The sequence below is a fragment of the Euprymna scolopes genome, chromosome 31 (assembly GCF_053919585.1).
Source record: "Euprymna scolopes isolate OS-2025 chromosome 31, ASM5391958v1, whole genome shotgun sequence".
NCBI classification, from domain to species: domain Eukaryota; kingdom Metazoa; phylum Mollusca; class Cephalopoda; order Sepiida; family Sepiolidae; genus Euprymna; species Euprymna scolopes.
The window spans coordinates 16661366-16680911 of NC_136512.1; the positions used below are offsets into that span (position 1 = coordinate 16661366).

The window sequence follows — 19546 nt, forward strand, 5'->3', positions numbered from 1 at the left end:
TGGCTAAAGAAGCCACAAAGCACCAAATGAAAAAAATTAAAATACCACACACAGACCTAAAAAGAAAAATCAACGAATATATAGAAAACAAGTGGCAAGAGGAATGGAACAAATTGCACGAACACCAACCAATAATTAAAAACGAAAAACAAAAAATTTTTAAGGGAAGAAGAGAAGAAATTGTTCTAAACCGAATACAAATTGGACATACAAAATTAACTCATTCCTACCTAATCAAAGTGGAGGAAGCACCAAATTGCACACTCTGCAACCAACAACTAACAATTGACGGAATGTAGAAAACACACACTCAGAAGAAATATTTTAAAACAAGAAACATTAGAAAAGTCTTCCCAGAAGTGGAGCCCCAACAAATCATAAACTATTTAAAAGAAACAAATGTATTCAAACTCCTATAAAGTAAACAAGTAAAATTCATTTTAGAAAAACAAACCTCTTACAACTAAAACAATATTTCGGAAAACTTAAAGCATCTTGCTTCAAAAGATAAACTTTTCAAGAAACTTAAAATATTTTTACAAGAAACTCAAAACCTATTATATCAACAAAACTTTTTTTGGCATTAAATGACCCTTAGAGGTTGAAATGCCGTTAAACAAACACACTCACTCACAATTTATATACAATACTCAATGGAGAGAGAGGGCGGGGGGGGGGGACACAACGAACCCAAAAAGTAGTAATTATGGTATTAGAAATGATTGAGTCAAAAAATAAAAAAAAAAACAAAAAACACTTAGTCATGAATGTCATTGCAAAGTATATTTGACTGTTCAACAGAGATGGGGGCGGGAGTGTTGTGATTGGCTGAAAGAAAAGAAGAAGTACTTAGCTTGGTGACGTAATCAGCAACCTAAAACCTGATATGTCCAGTCCAAAGTTTCCGAGGAATCTGGAGATAAGTGTATAATCCATATACTGCTCAATCTTTTTCTGCTTTATTCCTTACTCTCTCCACTTTTATTTTTCCTTTCCGTCATATTAGTATTGTCTCTCACCTTTTAATGTTCCTCTCAGGGGTTTTCTTCAACAAATAATCCCTTGTAGTTCAGGGTGAGTCAATTATTCCTCATAGTTTTGTTTTTGCGACTCCATTAGTTGCTTGGCATAAGTTTTGAGTTGATTATTGGCTAGTCTTCATGATGCTGATCTATGTCCCCAATTACATCATGGTGATTTCATAATCCTTCATCATGTATATATTTACATTTATTCAATTAAAACAAAGCATGTTTCCTAAAGTTCCGTTGCATTCCTCTATGATATAAGAAAATCTGAAATCGGTTTTGCCTCTTTTCAGTCAACTCCACATGAGTTGATTTGGGCACGTATCATGCGAGTTGATATGCAGTGGATTCCTATCATAACGCAGTGCGTTGGATGTCTAATGTATAAAATGATTATCTGAAAATCTTTTTGTCATGCATGGTTTTTGTTCCCTGCCAATATTGTTTCTTTCCACCGTCCTTGAGTTACCCACTTTTATTATAATCGTTTCTTTCGTTTTTATTTTTGGGAAGGGAGAGGGAAAGAGAGCTGAGTGGGGTTTTCTTTTTCTGGACTGTTTGGTAATTCTAAAAATTGTCTAGTCCTTTCTGCAATATGGTTCCAATATGATTGTATGTTACATATATAAAAGGCACTGTGTGCCTGTGTTCTCTATGAACTCTGAAACAGCTGGACCATATTTTTTTTTTTTAATTTCACACAAATGTATTTTGTGTCTGGGAGCGTTCTTAGATAGGTTTTGTATTAGAATGCTCCCAATCATTGGAAAAATTTAATAAAGAACAAACGCTGATTTTGGCCGATGTTATCATCCCTACTACATTTGAGAAATTTTATCACCACACAAAATCAACTGTAGGTTCTTTGATAAGATAAAGGTGCATTTGAAATGAATGTTTCTGCTTAGAGCACAATTGAACCATGATGCTTGATTTTTGCATTTTAAACTTAAATTTAAACCATTATATAAAAATAGCTTTATAAAATTAGCAGTAGGTTCTCTACAGTAGATTACGATGTATTGTAGACTAAGTCAGTGCAGGGAGGCATATAAAGCTTCCTTCTGGTGTACCATGGTAAGTCTCTAACTAAAGCAGGCAATCAATTGATTTGATTGAAAAATGAGAAAGTTCACCCATTTCGATGACAATAAAAATATTGTTGACTCTCATTCAATTTTGGGCAACGTCAGGTCTCCCTGCTAGTCTTCACTATAACAGATTATTTTTTGCAATGAATAGGCATGTCCTAACATAATATTGGACATCGTCGGATCCACTTTATTGTATTGTTTCCCTTGGCCAGCAATTTCACGTTTTCTGCAGGGGTGTTCACTTTTTAATGAATTTCATTTTTTTGTCATTCAGAAAAAGTAGGATTTTTTATTTTTTATTTTTTTTAATGAGGTTGATTTTCTGTCTCGACTTATTTTCTTTTTTCTTTTTCTCACTTGATAGTTGGAAAATTCTGATTAATAGTCAATAGTTACGGAATTTTAACAAATAAGTGCTGTTATTTAAAAACTGGCATAGAGTAATGTGTACTTTTTTTTTATAATAAAAAAGAAAAAATATATATTACTCTATGCCAGTTTTATAGTATAATACATTATACAAAAATATATATTACTCTATGCCAATTTTATAGTATAATACATTATACAAAAATATATATTACTCTATGCCAGTTTTATAGTATAATACGTTATACAAAAATATATATTACTCTATGCCAGTTTTATAGTATAATACATTATACAAAAATATATATTACTCTATGCCAGTTTTATAGTATAATACATTATACAAAAATATATATTACTCTATGCCAGTTTTATAGTATAATACATTATACAAAAATATATATTACTCTATGCCAGTTTTATAGTATAATACATTATACAAAAATATATATTACTCTATGCCAGTTTTATAGTATAATACATTATACAAAAATATATATTACTCTATGCCAGTTTTATAGTATAATACGTTATACAAAAATATATATTACTCTATGCCAGTTTTATAGTATAATACGTTATACAAAAATATATATTACTCTATGCCAATTTTATAGTATAATACATTATACAAAAATATATATATATTTTTGTATAACGTATTATACTATGCCAGTTTTATAGTATAATACATTATACAAAAATATATATTACTCTATGCCAGTTTTATAGTATAATACATTATACAAAAATATATATTACTCTATGCCAATTTTATAGTATAATACGTTATACAAAAATATATATTACTCTATGCCAGTTTTATAGTATAATACATTATACAAAAATATATATTATTCTATGCCAATTTTAAAGTATAATACATTATACAAAAATATATATTACTCTATGCCAAGTTTATAGTATAATACATTATACAAAAATATATATTATTCTATGCCAATTTTATAGTATAATACATTATACAAAAATAGATATTACTCTATGCCAGTTTTATAGTATAATACATTATACAAAAATAGATATTACTCTATGCCAGTTTTATAGTATAATACATTATACAAAAATATATATTACTCTATGCCAATTTTATAGTATAATACATTATACAAAAATATATATTACTCTATGCCAATTTTATAGTATAATACATTATACAAAAATATATATTACTCTATGGTAATTTTAAAGTATAATACATTATACAAAAATATATATTACTCTATGCCAGTTTTATAGTATAATACATTATACAAAAATATATATTACTCTATGCCAGTTGACATAAGCAACTGATTCTGTGAAGGGGGGTAATTTCCTGTTTAACAATGGCTCATGCTGGAATAAGTATTTTCCCAAAAAGAATAAACTGACATGAATAATTTTTTTTGTGCGAAGAATATACTGCACAGATAAAAAGGAAGTGTTTTTGTTAGATTTGTTGCAATTTACAGAATCATTATCATATCGTATGGATCCGAAGATTCTATTGTTGGCATTGGTTTCCCTGATATTTTTCTAGTCAAAATTATTTGTGAAGTGAAAGCGATATTTTTTTTTTTTAAATTTTTATTTTTTATTTTTTATTTATCTATTTTTTTTAAGTGAAGTGTATTTGAACTTGAGGCACACAGGCCGTCAGTTTGTGTCATTAACCATTGAACGAGCGTCACCTCCTTGTTCATATATAGCTTCTAATGAATACATTTTTTTATTTTATTTTAGTGATGATGAAGGTGATGATGATGAAGAAGATGATGAGGAGGATGATGATGATTATGATTACAATGATGATGAAGAGGAGGAAGTGGAGGAGGAGGAAGAGGAAGAGGATGATGAGGAAGAGGAGGAACATGTAAGTGATTTTTTTTTTGTTTCTTTTTCACGTTTAAGTTGAATAAAATGAATGTATAAAACTTTTGTTTTCGTTTTGACAATTTTGATATCTAATTTTTTAAAAGTTTTTATTTTATTATTTTACTATTTCTATTCTTTTGGGAAATATAGTGTTTCCCTATTACTATTTCCTCCTTATCAAAGGTTTGCGTACTTCCTCTTCCATTTGCAAGCAAATATAAACATGTGCATGTTCTGTCGTGAGCCCTGTCCGGTCTGGCAAGCTCCGTCGTGGGCCCTGTCCGGTCTGGCAAGCTCCGTCGTGGGCCCTGTCCGGTCTGGCAAGCTCCGTCGTGGGCCCTGTCCGGTCTGGCAAGCTCCGTCGTGGGCCCTGTCCGGTCTGGCAAGCTCCGTCGTGGGCCCTGTCCGGTCTGGCAAGCTCCGTCGTGGGCCCTGTCCGGTCTGGCAAGCTCCGTCGTGGGCCCTGTCCGGTCTGGCAAGCTCCGTCGTGGGCCCTGTCCGGTCTGGCAAGCTCCGTCGTGGGCCCTGTCCGGTCTGGCAAGCTCCGTCGTGGGCCCTGTCCGGTCTGGCAAGCTCCGTCGTGGGCCCTGTCCGGTCTGGCAAGCTCCGTCGCGGGCCCTGTCCAGTCTGACAAGCTCCGTTGCGGACTCCCTAAAAAAACTTATTGACACCATCAATAGTTTCACCATCCAAATATACTTTCTTCAACTATGATTTCTCATCTATCTTCATTGTCTTACACAAGTTATTGCAGAAGTTTATCATCTGTTTATCTACCTGTAATTTGACTGCAATTCGACTTAAAAAATGAATTGCAAATTCTTCTGTTTGAATATTTTAAAAGATTTTGTTTTTTATTTAGTGTGTAGTAAGATTAGATGATGTTTGTAAAAAAAAGGAAGCTTGGATATTAAATAATATTAAACTAATATCATTTCTGCACAAAACCTGAAGTTGGTGCTGGTCCGAATTTGAGTTTTCATTTTATGTTAACTTTATCCGTAGTAAACTTTCCACCAAAAATGTTTGACTAATTGGACAAATCTTTTCTCCTTTTCTTTACAATAAATTTTTAAGAACCAAAACTAAAACAACAATTTAATACATAGCAACATTATGTTGCAATTTGGGGGAAAAAAAAAAAGAAAGAAATGCATATATTTTCTTTAAAATATAAAAAAGAATTGTCTCGCAGATATATTGAAAGAAAGCGAAAAAGTTTTTTGTTTTTTAATATTGAATAACTAGTTATAAATATGAACAAAAAAATGATTAAAACAATAGTTTCCACATGAGGCTAGAATAAAGAGAAAAGTGGGAATTACATGCACAGGGGAGATATAGGCATGAGAGAAAAAAAAAGCGAAGAAAATGATTTGCTTGTCATTGCTTCTGGTTGCACTACGCTGGAAGTTAGGAAGTATGTTAGCTGACTATAACCCCCAACTTTACCAACATGCATAAATTTAAATGTATGGGAAAAAACATCTTGCTGCACAACTCCTCACCTAACATGACACCTATAAATCGAGCACCTAATCACAGTAGCCCTTATGTCTTCATGGCAGTGTCTTTTTTGGCATGAAAAAAAAAGTAAGAAAAAAGTGTGTCCTTGCATCTCTCTGTGCGGTTTTGTCTGTCTGTCACACTCAAGTTTGAAATAACTTTTTCATCTCTAAATTTTCAGATTTCGTTGACACAACCTAAGAATGTGAATGGGGACGGAGGAACTGTAGATTCTCCTGTGAAAGAGTGTAAGACTCCATCGAAAAAGGTATGGCCAAAATTGTATTTAAATGCTTGCATATTCTTTCTCTCGTTTATAAAGTTTAAAAAAAAATTTATTTCTGTTCTTGGTTTCTCCCTCTTGAAAATAGTAACGAAAATGATTTGCTTTTAATTTTGAAGGAAAAGCATTTTTTTTATTTTATCTTGTTTAAAGAACAAAGATTTTATTTCAAAGCAGGAAAAAAAAAGCTTGAGCTATGTATACAAAAACAAACAAAAAAAAATTAAGAATTTAAGATTTTTCCAAAGAAGAAATAATCAAACCTCAAAAATACTAAGTCTGTACTTTTATTTCTTTATTTATTATTTTCTTTTTTAATTAAAATTTTTTTATTCCCAAGAGTTGTAAACTTGGACTCAATCGTCATTCCTGAAAGTTTAATATTTTATGATGTAAGAATATTACACTAACACTTACAAGAATTTAACAAAAGGTTTTGAAAATTTCTCTTGAAATCCACCGTTGATGTTTTGTAAAATTCCATGAAAAAAAAATTTTCTGCAAACTATTAAGAAAATTGAGTTTTTGAAAAAAAATAATTTTCTTTCATGACGTACCGAATTAAATTAGGATTCTAACAATTGACAATTCTCGCGCGATAATTAGGCGTATTTACAAAATATTAGAATAGGATGGCGGCAAAGAAGTAGGAAACGATTTTGCCGAAATCAAAGACAAAACAATTGGATAATGTTCTTTATCTGAAAACGGGTACAAATAAAACAATTGGATAATGTTCTTTATCTGAAAACGGGTACAAATAAAACAATTGGATAATGTTCTTTATCTGAAAACGGGTACAAATAAAACAATTGGATAATGTTCTTTATCTGAAAACGGGTACAAATAAAACAATTGAATAATGTTCTTTATCTGAAAACGGGTACAAATAAAACAATTGGATAATGTTCTTTATCTGAAAACGGGTACAAATAAAACAATTGAATAATGTTCTTTATCTGAAAACGGGTACAAATAAAACAATTGGATAATGTTCTTTATCTGAAAACGGGTACAAATAAAACAATTGGATAATGTTCTTTATCTGAAAACGGGTACAAATAAAACAATTGGATAATGTTCTTTATCTGAAAACGGGTACAAATAAAACAATTGGATAATGTTCTTTATCTGAAAACGGGTACAAATAAAACAATTGGATAATGTTCTTTATCTGAAAACGGGTACAAATAAAACAATTGAATAATGTTCTTTATCTGAAAACGGGTACAAATAAAACAATTGGATAATGTTCTTTATCTGAAAACGGGTACAAATAAAAAATCTATGACAGTAAACTGTCGAAAGAGTTGAGTTTTCCAAATGTTTGTAGCCACAATTTAGCGTCTGCATGTCTCGGCAGTGTCTAATTTATCGACAAGATTGCTGACTGTGAGGTTTTGGAAGGAGTCAGAGTTGAACTGTGGAGAATAATATTAAGGAGTTAATCTTTAAACGACCAACAGACATCGTGAATATTGGAAGATTTAAAAATAGGGAGTTGGAGCTGGAGTCAGACCATATCTTCCAACTCTGAAATCCTGGTCAACTGTAGATATTTTTTTGTGGATTTGTGTTTATAAATGTGTAGTCGTTACATGTCACCACTTGGGAACCACATGTTGTATGCAGGAAACAAAGAGAAAGAAAGAATTCAACTCACTTTTTTATTTTATTTTTTTTTCAGTTGAAACAACATACATTTATTTACAGGTACTTCCAGAATAATCCCTTATCTCTTGTTCAATAGTCTTTTCATACTCCACTGTGCTTAACAAGACTCGACTGTATCAAACATGTGGTACTCTGTCTTTGTCTAGCCATGTTTAGTGCATATCTTTCCCTGTCATTCCAGGCTACGTTTTTCTTCTTTTTTTTTATAATCTTTTTATTTCCTCTGTGATATCACCTCGCATGTGGCTCAGTCATTTGCATACATTGGCTGTCGTACAGCTGCTGCTACCATATGCATGTCCGCTCTCTGTTGCAAATGTTGTGCGTGAACTGAAATGAAGACTTACAGACTAGAATCAATCATAAGTATTGATCATGATTCGCATGGATTTATGAGTGTTTGCCAGTGCGCCTCTAGTCAGATTGTTATCTTACAAAGTAGCCTCTACCATTCAAAGGGGATGAGTTCATCATCATAGCATTTCACTTCATCCCAAGATCCATCATCAGGCAGCGTCTGAGTCATTCCTCAGGTCAACATTGAAGCATGCCTTACTTAGAGGACAGTCTGTGAGGATATGTGCAATAGTTTGCACATCAGTGCTGCAGGGACATTGAGTTTCCTGTACGTAGCCCCATTTGTGCAGGCTGTTCCATGTTTTGGCAACTGTCGCTTGGTTCAGTTGAGTGTTTCTGGGGAAGTTAAGAGCCTGCCGAAAAGTCTCCTTTTGGTGCCGGAAGAGCCTTATTGTTGTTGTTGTCTTTGACTAATCCATTTTTGTCAGCACAAGTGGAAGAACGTAGTAAGACTTTGTGTGGCGTCAATCTTTTGAGAGTCCGATTGCTGCACTACAGTTATGTTCGCAAAAAAAAGAAAAAAAGAAAAAAAAGAGGATAAGCTGAAGGTGATTAAAGGGAAATAACTGATTAATTTAAAAAGTTCTTGTTCTCTGGTGATTAGGGATTGACACCCCCCCCCCTCCCTCCACCTCTACTACAGGTGGAATTGTAACTTGTGTGTAATAAATTCTTGGCAAATATTGTGTTTTAGTGTTCACCCAAAAGGGTTGATGTGTCAGTTGATTGGCAAAATTAAAAATATACAACAGACTTTTCTTATAAAGTATCACCCCCCCACCTGTAACAGATTAAAAGGTATGATGCTTTTTAGCATAAAAATACTCTGTAAATATTGTAAATGGGGTGGCGGAATCGTAAGGTGTAAGTTTCAACTCCTAGAATTTTCCAAGCATCTCACTCAACAATTCCAAGACCTCCGACTCCTAAACCCTCAGATTTCTAGACCCCCCCCCACAATAAAAAAAAAGAAAAGAAAACTATATTAAAGTCAGCTATAATCAACTGACGTATTTCCTAATTTCCAGGGTAGCGCTACCAGAAGCAGTGACAAGGCAAATCAGTTCCTTCACTTTTGTTGTTCTTCAGTATTTCTATTATGATTCGATTTATTGAAATAAAATTTAAGAAAAAAAACATTTTTGAAAAGTATACAATGCGCTTTTGATAACAAAATTTTAAAGTTCTTATTTTATTTGAAATTTTATAAGAAATATGTTTATGAAAGTATAAAAAAAATTTTTAATTAAAAATAAAAGTTTTTTATTTGAATTTATAAAATAAATATATCTTTCATAAAAAGATAAAAATAAAATTATTGAAATCAAAGTAACAAATAAGTTATAGGCATGAGAGAAAAAAGCAAACTGATTCACCTTGTCACCGCTGCCAGTAGTGCTACGCCGGAAATTAGGAAGTATTTTAGCTGACTATAACCTTAGTCTTCTAATATTCAAACTGTATATCGATTCTTCAAAAATTATCATTGTATCGGGCGAGTTGCCCAGACCAAACTGACCCTTTCCTTCCACAGGTCTCTGTCTTCCATAGCTTTAGGAAAATCTTTTTGAGTTGTAAGCTAGTGTCGTCTGTCAATAATTTTGTGTACGTCTTGACAGGTCTTCCTACTTTAGCGGTTCCGTGTTTAGGATCCTACAGTACCACATCACTGATGACCTTGTCTTTTCTTCAGAAAAATTTTAAAAAGTCTTTGTCATTAAATTGAAAACTTTTAACAACTTATGATTTGTTAATGTTGATGATGAATATACAAGAATTTATTTAGTTTCATTTACAAGAAATCATTTGGATCAGTTTGTTTAGCTCTCCAATATCCAAAAATGATAATAAAGAGTCAAGGAAAATAACTCAATTCTATTGGTTTTTAAAGAGTTATTCCCCTTTGATTAATTTGGGATGATTAAATCCCAATTTGTTGAAATAATTTTTATTCTGTTTTTCAAGATAGGAATAGTATTATACAGTTATATGTATTTATTTTTTGGTATACTCAGAGAAATTTTTCAAAATTTGTTAATTTTTTTTTAAGATTTAAAAAAAAAAAAATAGTTTTTAAAATATATACAGAAATAGTGAATAAAATTTACCTACTTTGACCACATCATTAATTCCAGTGGATGAACTGACAAATAAAAGATGATGTATTTGAGCAAAATAAAGAATCTTCGGTCGAGTATTGATAATTTTAGAGAATGCAAGGCTTCCTCTTATGCAAGAGAGGCAATGTTTATCCAATCTGGCTGTAAAGGCTTCCATAAGAAACAAAGTTGCACAACATCTCGACTAGTACAGTCATGTCACCCACATCCCCTACCGTCAGTCATTCAAAATGCTTTAAACTCTTTCTCACATCACTCTTGATAGCTCAAAGTTGCTGGGTAGGCTGATTTTAATATAGAGGGTATCAGTCAGTGACAACTGGATTCCAATAGATGGCATAAGCAAAATGGCAACAGATGAACTTTGGAAGCCGTTCATGAAATATATGTAACTTCAGCAGGAGACACGAAGACGAAAAGTGAAAAATGACGTTGTTTGGTGTTAAATTTTTTTGTGCAAAACTTTTCTTGTTTACGAGCATCTAAGTCATCGACATGGGAAATGGCTGTTGTTTTATTTCCATCTTTGACACATTCTTCAAACGTACTTCAATATTCCAAGAAAATCAAAATACTCCTTTTTATAAAATGGTAAGTGTATTTCAATTATCTCTTTATTTGTTAACATTGTTTTTATTTACTAAACCCTAACCGATGACCAACACCTGGTGATGGTTTTTATGGTGTGATGTTGATCTACCTTATTTCAATAGTTGATGGATTCGTCCAGAGACAATGAATGCTGTCATGGCTAAGTGTCATAAATCATTGAGGGCAATCACAGCTACAGTATCGGACACAGACTTTCTTTAATGTACTATTTCTGTACTTCTGTAAGTACACTCGTGTAAATGTACCACTATGTTATCTTAGCTATTCAAGTCAAAGCTTTTTGCTTCCAGCGTTGTCACCTTGAAAATAATTAAGACAACACAGTGGTATTCATATTATTTGGATTCTTCAGACTACTGTTCTCTTGAGTGTCATTTTTATGTTTTGTTTCAAATCCATCTTGTTTGTGGCATAGTGGATAAAACACTTGGTAAAATTCAGTTGTAAATTTACACTCTTCTGAAGGTTCAATCCTCATTACAGGCAGCACTCAAAATACAATTGCAAATTACATGGGACTTCAATCCAATCATGATTGACGACACCAGTGCATGCTACTCCCATGGATTAAATAAATGGTTTTCGTTGGAAATTTCATGCAAAATCCAAAGTTGGAAAGAAAACTTCCAGAATTCAACAAGATACACATGAAGAAGGTCGGAGGTTACCTTGACCGAAATGCGAAAATGACTCTAGATGAGAACAGTAGTCAAAAGAATCCAAACAAACCAAATCACCAATAATCATCTCAAAAATTCAGAAACCTTATTTCAAGTCAATTTAACTTTACCCAACGGACACACCATCTTTTTTATATACTGCTTGTGTACATGCAATATCAGTTATAAGATTCTGATTTTTTGAGATGAGGATTAGTTATTTGTATAGGACCCATGGCACAGTGGTTAGAGTACTTGGAAAAATCAGTCGTCAAAAATGATATTCTCTTGAAGCTTGAATCCTCAGTGTGGGCAACTGAAAAATACAATTGCAAATTAATTGTTATGGACTCCATGACACAGACACGCAAGCAAATGACGATCCAAATCCATGTACATCCAGCAATAAGCACACAATGCCAACTGTGAACCTGAAGATCTGAGGTAGCTGATGTCTATCGTCCGGCTTCCATACTCCTTCTTTGCCTATTAGTCAGGTGCAGAGATGCTATCACAGTGATTCGACAGAAACACTCAGTGGTAGATCTTGTTTCTTGTCTAGGGTAATGAACACCGTTTTCCCCACTCCTAAAACTGGGCACTTGAGATTGCTTGAGTACCATATATGCCTGAATAATTAGATTGGGTTGACCTTCCTCTGATGGGTTGAGGGTACCGGATTGACAGTTCCTGGCTGCTGTTTCCGACTGGTAATACATGAGCCCTAACTCTTTGGTAGTGCTTAGAGCAGCTGCTCCATCAACGGTTGTAAAATATCGGGATATTTGTAGTGCCATGTCGCGCATGGAAAGGGACCCTGCACTCATTCCCAGTGGGCTTCCCTGAGGCCACAATCCTAATAGAAGAAAGGTCAGCTGATAGTCTACTTGTGATGCATGTCTGATGCTCTGCATAACCTCTTGTTCAGCTCCCCCTTACCTAAACTGAAACTCTTTAAAAAATATGACGACAGTACAATCTAAAAATAAGCTTAAACCAGGCTTAGGGTCAAACAAATCCAACTTGCCTCCTCCCTTGAGGCTTGCATTCACAAATATCCGTGGGCCTAGAACTAATTTAGCTGATGTTGAAGCATTTATCCTAACAAATACCCCGGATATCTTAGCACTAAGTGAGACTAACCTACACTCCTCCATCCTCTCTAACTACTTTAACATGCCTGGATATCTCCCACTCTGCTGTAAGGACTCTGACAGACACATGCACGGACTTGAAGTTTACATTCGTAATACCCTTCCCTTGACTAGAGAAACAAACCTGGAATCGGATGATTAAGCCTTTATGTGCTTTAGACTAAACTTGCAACATAATATTAGTTACTTTTACTTTCTCTACCGCTCTCCCTCGACCCAGGACTGCACCATAATAAACAAAGTCTCTGACAGCATAGGCACAGCACTCTCCCTCGACACTAGCGCACAAGTACATGTATTTGGTGACTTTAATGTCCACCACAAAAACTGGCTAGGATTCTCTACTTACACAGATGCAGCGGGCAGCAAAACTCATAGCTTCTCTATATCTCACTCCCTATCACAAATTGTTACGTTTCCAACCCGTTTCCCTGACCAGGAAGAACAACATGCATCACTTCTAGATCTGTTTTTGACCACAGTTCCCGATGATTGTATAACGAATGCCGACAGTCCACTTGGGGAACGCTGATTATGCAGTGATAATGGTTGAAATCACCCTAAACTCTAGAGCCAAAACTGAAGAGCCAGTGCTCAAAACAACGAGATATTATAAAAAGGCTGATTGGGAAGCCATCAGAGATCTTATCAGAGATGCCCCATGGGGAAATATTTTTTTCTTTCTGCTGAACAGTGCGCAAACGAGACCACTAAATGGTTCAAAACTGCAATCGAAGCGCATGTTCCCATGCGGAAATTTTATAGCAAGCCTCAGTATTTCCAATGGTTTACTTCTACTTGCGCAACTGCCATTGCTCAAAGGCAGCATGCATACCGCAGATTTAACTGACATAAGTCCAGTTCAAACAGACAGAAGTACATAGATGCTAGAAGTAATGTTAAGAAAGAAATAGCGACAGCTAAGAGAGAATTTATGGAAACCACTAAAAAACGCATCGAAGCACAAAAGCTAGGAACTCATGACTTCTTGAAAATCTACAACAGTGTAGTAAATAATGGGCAATCAACAATTCCCCCACTAACCAAAAATTACGAGGTTGTTTGCTCAGCAACCGAGAAGGCTAACATGCTTGCCAGTCGGTTTGCCTCAAACTCCACACTGGACCCTACCAACCACCCCCTACTTGAATTTGCTATGCACACAGACGCCATGCTAGACAATCTGAAAATCACCCCTGCTCAGGTGCATGCAATCATAAAAACCTTGATACTTCTAAAGCATATTGCCCCGATCTCATCCCAGCTGTGCTATTAAAAAAGTGCTCAGCCGAAGTAGCTCCAGTTCTCTTCAAACTCTACAACAAATGCCTTAATGAATCTTGCTTTCCGGGCTGTTGGAAAACTGCTTCTGTGGTACCAGTCTCAAGAATTCTGGCAAAAGAACTGACCAATTAAATTATCACCCCATTAGCCTCCTCCCACTTTTGCCAAAATATTTGAGACCTTAATTAACCATGCTCTAGTCCATCACCTTACAGATGCTAAACTTCTGACTAACCAACAATATGGATTTAGACAAGCCCGTTCCACGGCAGACATCCTAACTGTAATCTCAGAACGTATATACCATTCATTCATTGGACAAAGCGGGGGAGGGCAGAGCAGTAGCTCTAGATATATCTAAGGCTTTTGACAGGGTATGGCATGAGGGTCTCCTCAGGAAAATTAGATCATACAGTATCACTGGTAGAATACTTAACATAATTAAATTCCTCTTAGATAAGAGAAAACTCCAGGTTGTCCTTGACGGTCGTACATCTAAACAATATGATATAAATGCGGGAGTGCCCCAGGGGTCTATCCGTGGACCTCTACTGTTCCTGATATTCATAAATGACCTCCTCGACAAAATTGCCTCTGAGAGGGATATATATGCTGATGACACCACGCTCTATAGCAGGCACGACAGGAAAACAAATGAACACATATCTAAAGAAATGGCAGAAACACTAGAGGATGACCTCCAATCTGTAGTGGAATGGAAACAAAAATGGATGGTCACGTTCAATGCCGCCAAGTTTCATTCAATAAGTACAAGAAACTAGTTTCATTCAATAATTACAAGAAACCTTCTCTACCACCTATAGCAATGGCCAACAACTCTTTATCTGAGAGTACATCTTTCAAACTCCTTAGCCTAACGTTCACAGGAAACATGAGTTGGAACAATTACATTGAAGGCATTGCCAGGGCCGCTGCAAGGAAGGTGGGCTCTCTCTACCGTGCTAGAAAACTACTAACACCCGAAAGTATCCTGTACCTCTATAAGGTTACCATTCGCCCATGTATGGAGTATTGCTGTCATATTTGGGCTGGTTCATCTGCTACTAGTCTCTCGCTCCTTGACAAGGTTCAAAAGAGAATCGCAAATCTGATAGGCCCTGAACTGGCATCTAAGCTTCAGCCTCTGTCCCATCTACGAAATGTTGCATCCCTCTGCCTGTTCTACAAGTATTTTAATGGTGAATGCTCTGATGAACTGCAAACACTTGTGCCCCCACGACGTGAACACCCTCGACAAACCCGACAGGCTGCTAAATCCCACTCCCACATTGTAGAGATCTCTAGATGTAAAAGATCTTTCTACTCCAGTAGTTTCTTCCCCAGAACCGCTAGACTTTGGAATTCCATTCCAGGTCCATGCTTCCCCAACTGTACTGACATGCAGAAGTTCAAGTGCAACATGAACCGACATCTTGCTGCCCAAATCCCTACATAGTACCCCAGTTGTTGTTTCCCCTGATAGTAGCCCCCTACACCAAAGGGGCAATGTGACTTGTTTGGGGTGAAAATGTAATAAAAAAAAAACATCTGAAAGTTAACTGGATTATTTTCCAAAAATCAAAGGAATCAATGATCAATTAAAACTTTGGGGATCAGTTTCTTGTTCATGAAAATAATTATTGTATTAAATAATTTTTTGATAAAGTCGTGCAAGAAAAAGATTATTCAGGTTCTAGATGTAGTATTTTTAACTTGAATTCTTTCAGATGGTTTCTTGGTCGTGGGAGGAATAAAGGGCTTTTTTATTTAGCTCTTTCAGGGATCTTAGCCTTGGGGAGTTAGCCCAAAAAGTTGACTTGTCAGCAAGCAAGTCTCTTCTTTCTGCTAAAAACAATGTTTTTTTTTTTTTTTTTTTTTTTTAACCCCCAATTCTGACTGCCATCTCTCTGAGATTAGCATTTCCTCCTCTGTCGTTTGGAGATTACCCTTCTTCTTCTGTCTGCTTTTCTCTTCTCTTTTCTTTCTTCTTCTGAATCTCTCTTGAATTCTCTTTTCTTTCTTTACCCTCTAAGCTCATTTTTTTCTTTGATCATCCAAGTTATTTCTTATCATCTACAAAGTGGTCTCTTGCTTGACATAAAACACCTGACTTACTGCCAGTATTTCTGTGTATGTTAATCCAGACACTATATTGCCCAAATGCCTATTTTACTTCATTGAGAAATTAATTTTTCTTTACAATATCTCAACAAAAACATATTCTATCATTTCTCTAGGCATATGAGACTTTTTTTTTGATCAAGTGTCAACAACCTTAACCACACTTAACCCTCATGTTAACCAGCAAGGCAATCTGGAGCTGTCCGGGTTTGAACATAGTGTTATATAAAAACTCTAGGCAACTTTTTACCTCCTTTCTTTTGCTGTGTATATAAGATCCGTATGTAATTTCCATGAACAATTTCTTTCCATAAACTTCTTATCCATAGAACACATTTCAATGACATTGTTTCCCTGCAGGCTACAACGTGGTTATCTTCAAGTCAAATGTAAGCAATTACATGGCAAGCTGTTCTTTGACATCACCAAACTTTGTCAATTCCTTCCATCATTTCTATGCAACCAGAAAAGACTATACTTTTACAAATTCATAGTGAGAGATTGGGACACAGGTCGAGATCTGATCACCCTCAGCTAGTTCAACCTAGGGAGATGGCATGTGGTTTTGAACAATTGAAATGATCAATGAACTTCAGAAGCATTACTGATATATCTGTTATATAGTCATGTATATAGTGAATGTATAACCGTTCACTTGTGTCATCTAATGTTCATGTGTTTACATTTCTATTGAATGTATAGCATGTATATATTTATGACAGCACTACTATTGATTGCTTAGTAATGTTTGCTGTGTTTATTTACACTTGTGGGTGTATATAACTGCTCATGTATGTGCATCTATATAACAAGACAATAACGTATGAGACAGTTTCTTCACAACATGACGAATAACATTGCCAGTGGGGACACCAGCAAAAGACACATACCTTTTAATAATTTCTTTTGTGCTTTCTGCAATTAAAGATGCCTTTCCTCTGAAAAGGGAAATGCCAAGATGTTTTTTTTATTTTTTTTATTACATTTTCACCCCAAACAAGGCAAATTGCCACTTAGGTGTAGGGGGCTACTATTAGGGGCAACAATTACTGAGGTACTATGTAGGGATTTGGGCAGCAAGATGTCGGTTCATGTTACACTTGAACTTCTGCACGTCAGTACTGTTGGGGAAGCAGGAACCTGGAATGGAATTCCAAAGTCTAGTGGTTCTGGGGAAGAAACTATTGGAGTAGAAAGATCTTTCACATCTAGGAATCTCTACAGTGTCGGGGTGGAATTTAGCAGCCTGTCGGTCGGGTTTGTCGAGGATGCTCACGTCGTGGGGGCACAAGTGATTTGGATATAATCATTTATTTCCAGGCTAGGTCCCTTCTCACAATATGGGCACACTTTGTACAAATCTACATTTTGCTATCTGGCCCCCCCCTACTGGATTTCCACACCCTTCAAATCCAAACCCTTGTCTGTTTGCTAACATGTTGAATCTCTCTTCTCTCTAAACTATTGTCTCTTAACTTTTTGACCACATGACCAATAATCTACATAGCACAAAAAGAACAATCACCCCATCTTTGCCACGTAATTTTGTTTGTTATAAAAGCTAAAATCCTTTTTCATCAAGTTAACATTCCTGGTACATCTTTTAAATAAATATTTTATTTTTTAATACCTAATCTGCTTTGATAACAACTTTTCTGTTATTCGAACATTCCTTGTTGTTATTGAAATATTTATACGAACTAAACAGAATCAGGTTACCCGGCATTTTCTGGGATCAACAACACAAAGTGTTTCAATCACCTCAGAATTCTGTGCTTCTCAAATACAATTCTTTCATCGTATTATTCATTATCCAACTGACAATTTCATTTTTATTCTCCAGTTGTTTTTGGCCTTGATAATTAGATGACTAATAAGTATTAAAAAAAAAATTCAAGTTATCTTGACAGTTATAACAAATTTAAAAAATCGCAACCTAAGGAACAACATGACAAACATCCGATTGATTGTAAATATTTATATGTTCAAAAATCTTTTTCTGAATAGTGTCAAGTTAAAATGAATACATATTATATATGTGTGAAAGCCAAATCATGACGTAATTATGTGTGGATAAACAAAATTTATTGTTTAAAATGAATATTCTGACATTTCAAACCAACACAGCTAAGAACAACAGTGTGGACTTTCTTTTAATAACTTTCTTATCAAACTCAACACCATGGCAAGAAAAAAGAGAAAGAAAGAAAAAAAGAATATGTACAAATTGCTCAAGATTGAAGTATTATTTCGAAATAAATTCATTTTAAACAATAAATATTGTTTATCCACATATAATTGCATCATGATTTGGCTTTCAAACCTATATAATACATACTTATTTTAAACTTTAATTGACGCTTCCAACACGGAATCTATAACCTTAATTGAAAAATAGTGTCAAGTTAGTTTAGTGATAAGTTCCGTTTTTTTTTTTTATTGTCTTATTTCTATGTTGTAATCTTTTGTTTTTTCTTTTATTGTTGCTAACAGCTTTTTCTCTTCTCTTTTAGGACGAAATTAAGGAAGAGCTTGAGCTTTTGAATCAATTGGATCAACTTCGGATATGATGACTCTTTACGATTGTTTTTAGTTTTTAAAAAAATATAATATTTTAAAAATATCGGTGTTTTGTTTTTTTTCTTTGAAATGGTGCTGTGAACCTTGTAAAAAAATACATGAGAACAAAATCTATATAATAAAAGCGAACATTGTGATGTCGAATCAGAAGTTACAAAACTATTAGCCAATCAAAGATGGGATATAGTACTGAATAAAATCGGGATTGGACATGCGTGCACATACACACACACACGACTCATTCGCACCACCTAAAAAAAAAAAGACCTCCCCCTCACCCTCACTACACTGATATGTTCAACATGTAAGGTTCTTCTTACATTCAGACACATTCTTACAAAATGCGACAAATTCAAACAAATACGCCCCCAAATACTATAAGACAGATAACTTAAAAGAACCTTTTTTAGCGACACCAGGCCAGAAGAAATGATACATTTCTTAAAAAAACATGCTAATCTCATAAAAATATAAAAATGAAAACGTTATAAGAACCTATGCTCTAAAAACAAACCTTTTCTTGGTATTAAATGACCCACAATGGTTGAAATGTTATTTAACAAAACAAACTCGCTCATGTCTAGTTAACTTCAGTAATCATGTATGCCAATTTATTTTTTATGATGCAAAATAGAAAAAAAAAATGAAGGTTTAATTTTAACGATTCATAAAAATAAAATATTTGAATTTTTATAATTTTGTTTTGATTCGATACATGTTCAGATAATGTTTTATTTTGTGTTATTAAAATTAACTCACATAAAAATGGTTTTCCTTATAAAAATATAATTGCTGGATCACTTCACATGAATTTTGGTGTATGATAT

The 19546-nt window shown here is 34.4% G+C and overlaps 1 protein-coding gene and 1 long non-coding RNA gene across 2 annotated transcripts in view; both read left to right on the plus strand.

The window, feature by feature from the left end:
• The window catches only part of LOC145255657 (ran GTPase-activating protein 1-like), a 91368-nt gene that overhangs the window by 46446 nt on the left and 25376 nt on the right, over positions 1-19546 (plus strand). Inside the window, exons 10-11 of the mRNA XM_080114211.1 lie at positions 4238-4367; positions 6057-6143. Of these exons, the coding sequence (XP_079970337.1) occupies positions 4238-4367; positions 6057-6143 (217 nt within the window). The remainder of the gene's footprint in view (positions 1-4237; positions 4368-6056; positions 6144-19546) is intronic.
• On the plus strand, positions 11018-18749 carry LOC145255658 (uncharacterized). The gene is made up of 2 exons (XR_013863884.1): positions 11018-11142; positions 18653-18749. It is a non-coding gene; the product is annotated as an uncharacterized LOC145255658 (long non-coding RNA).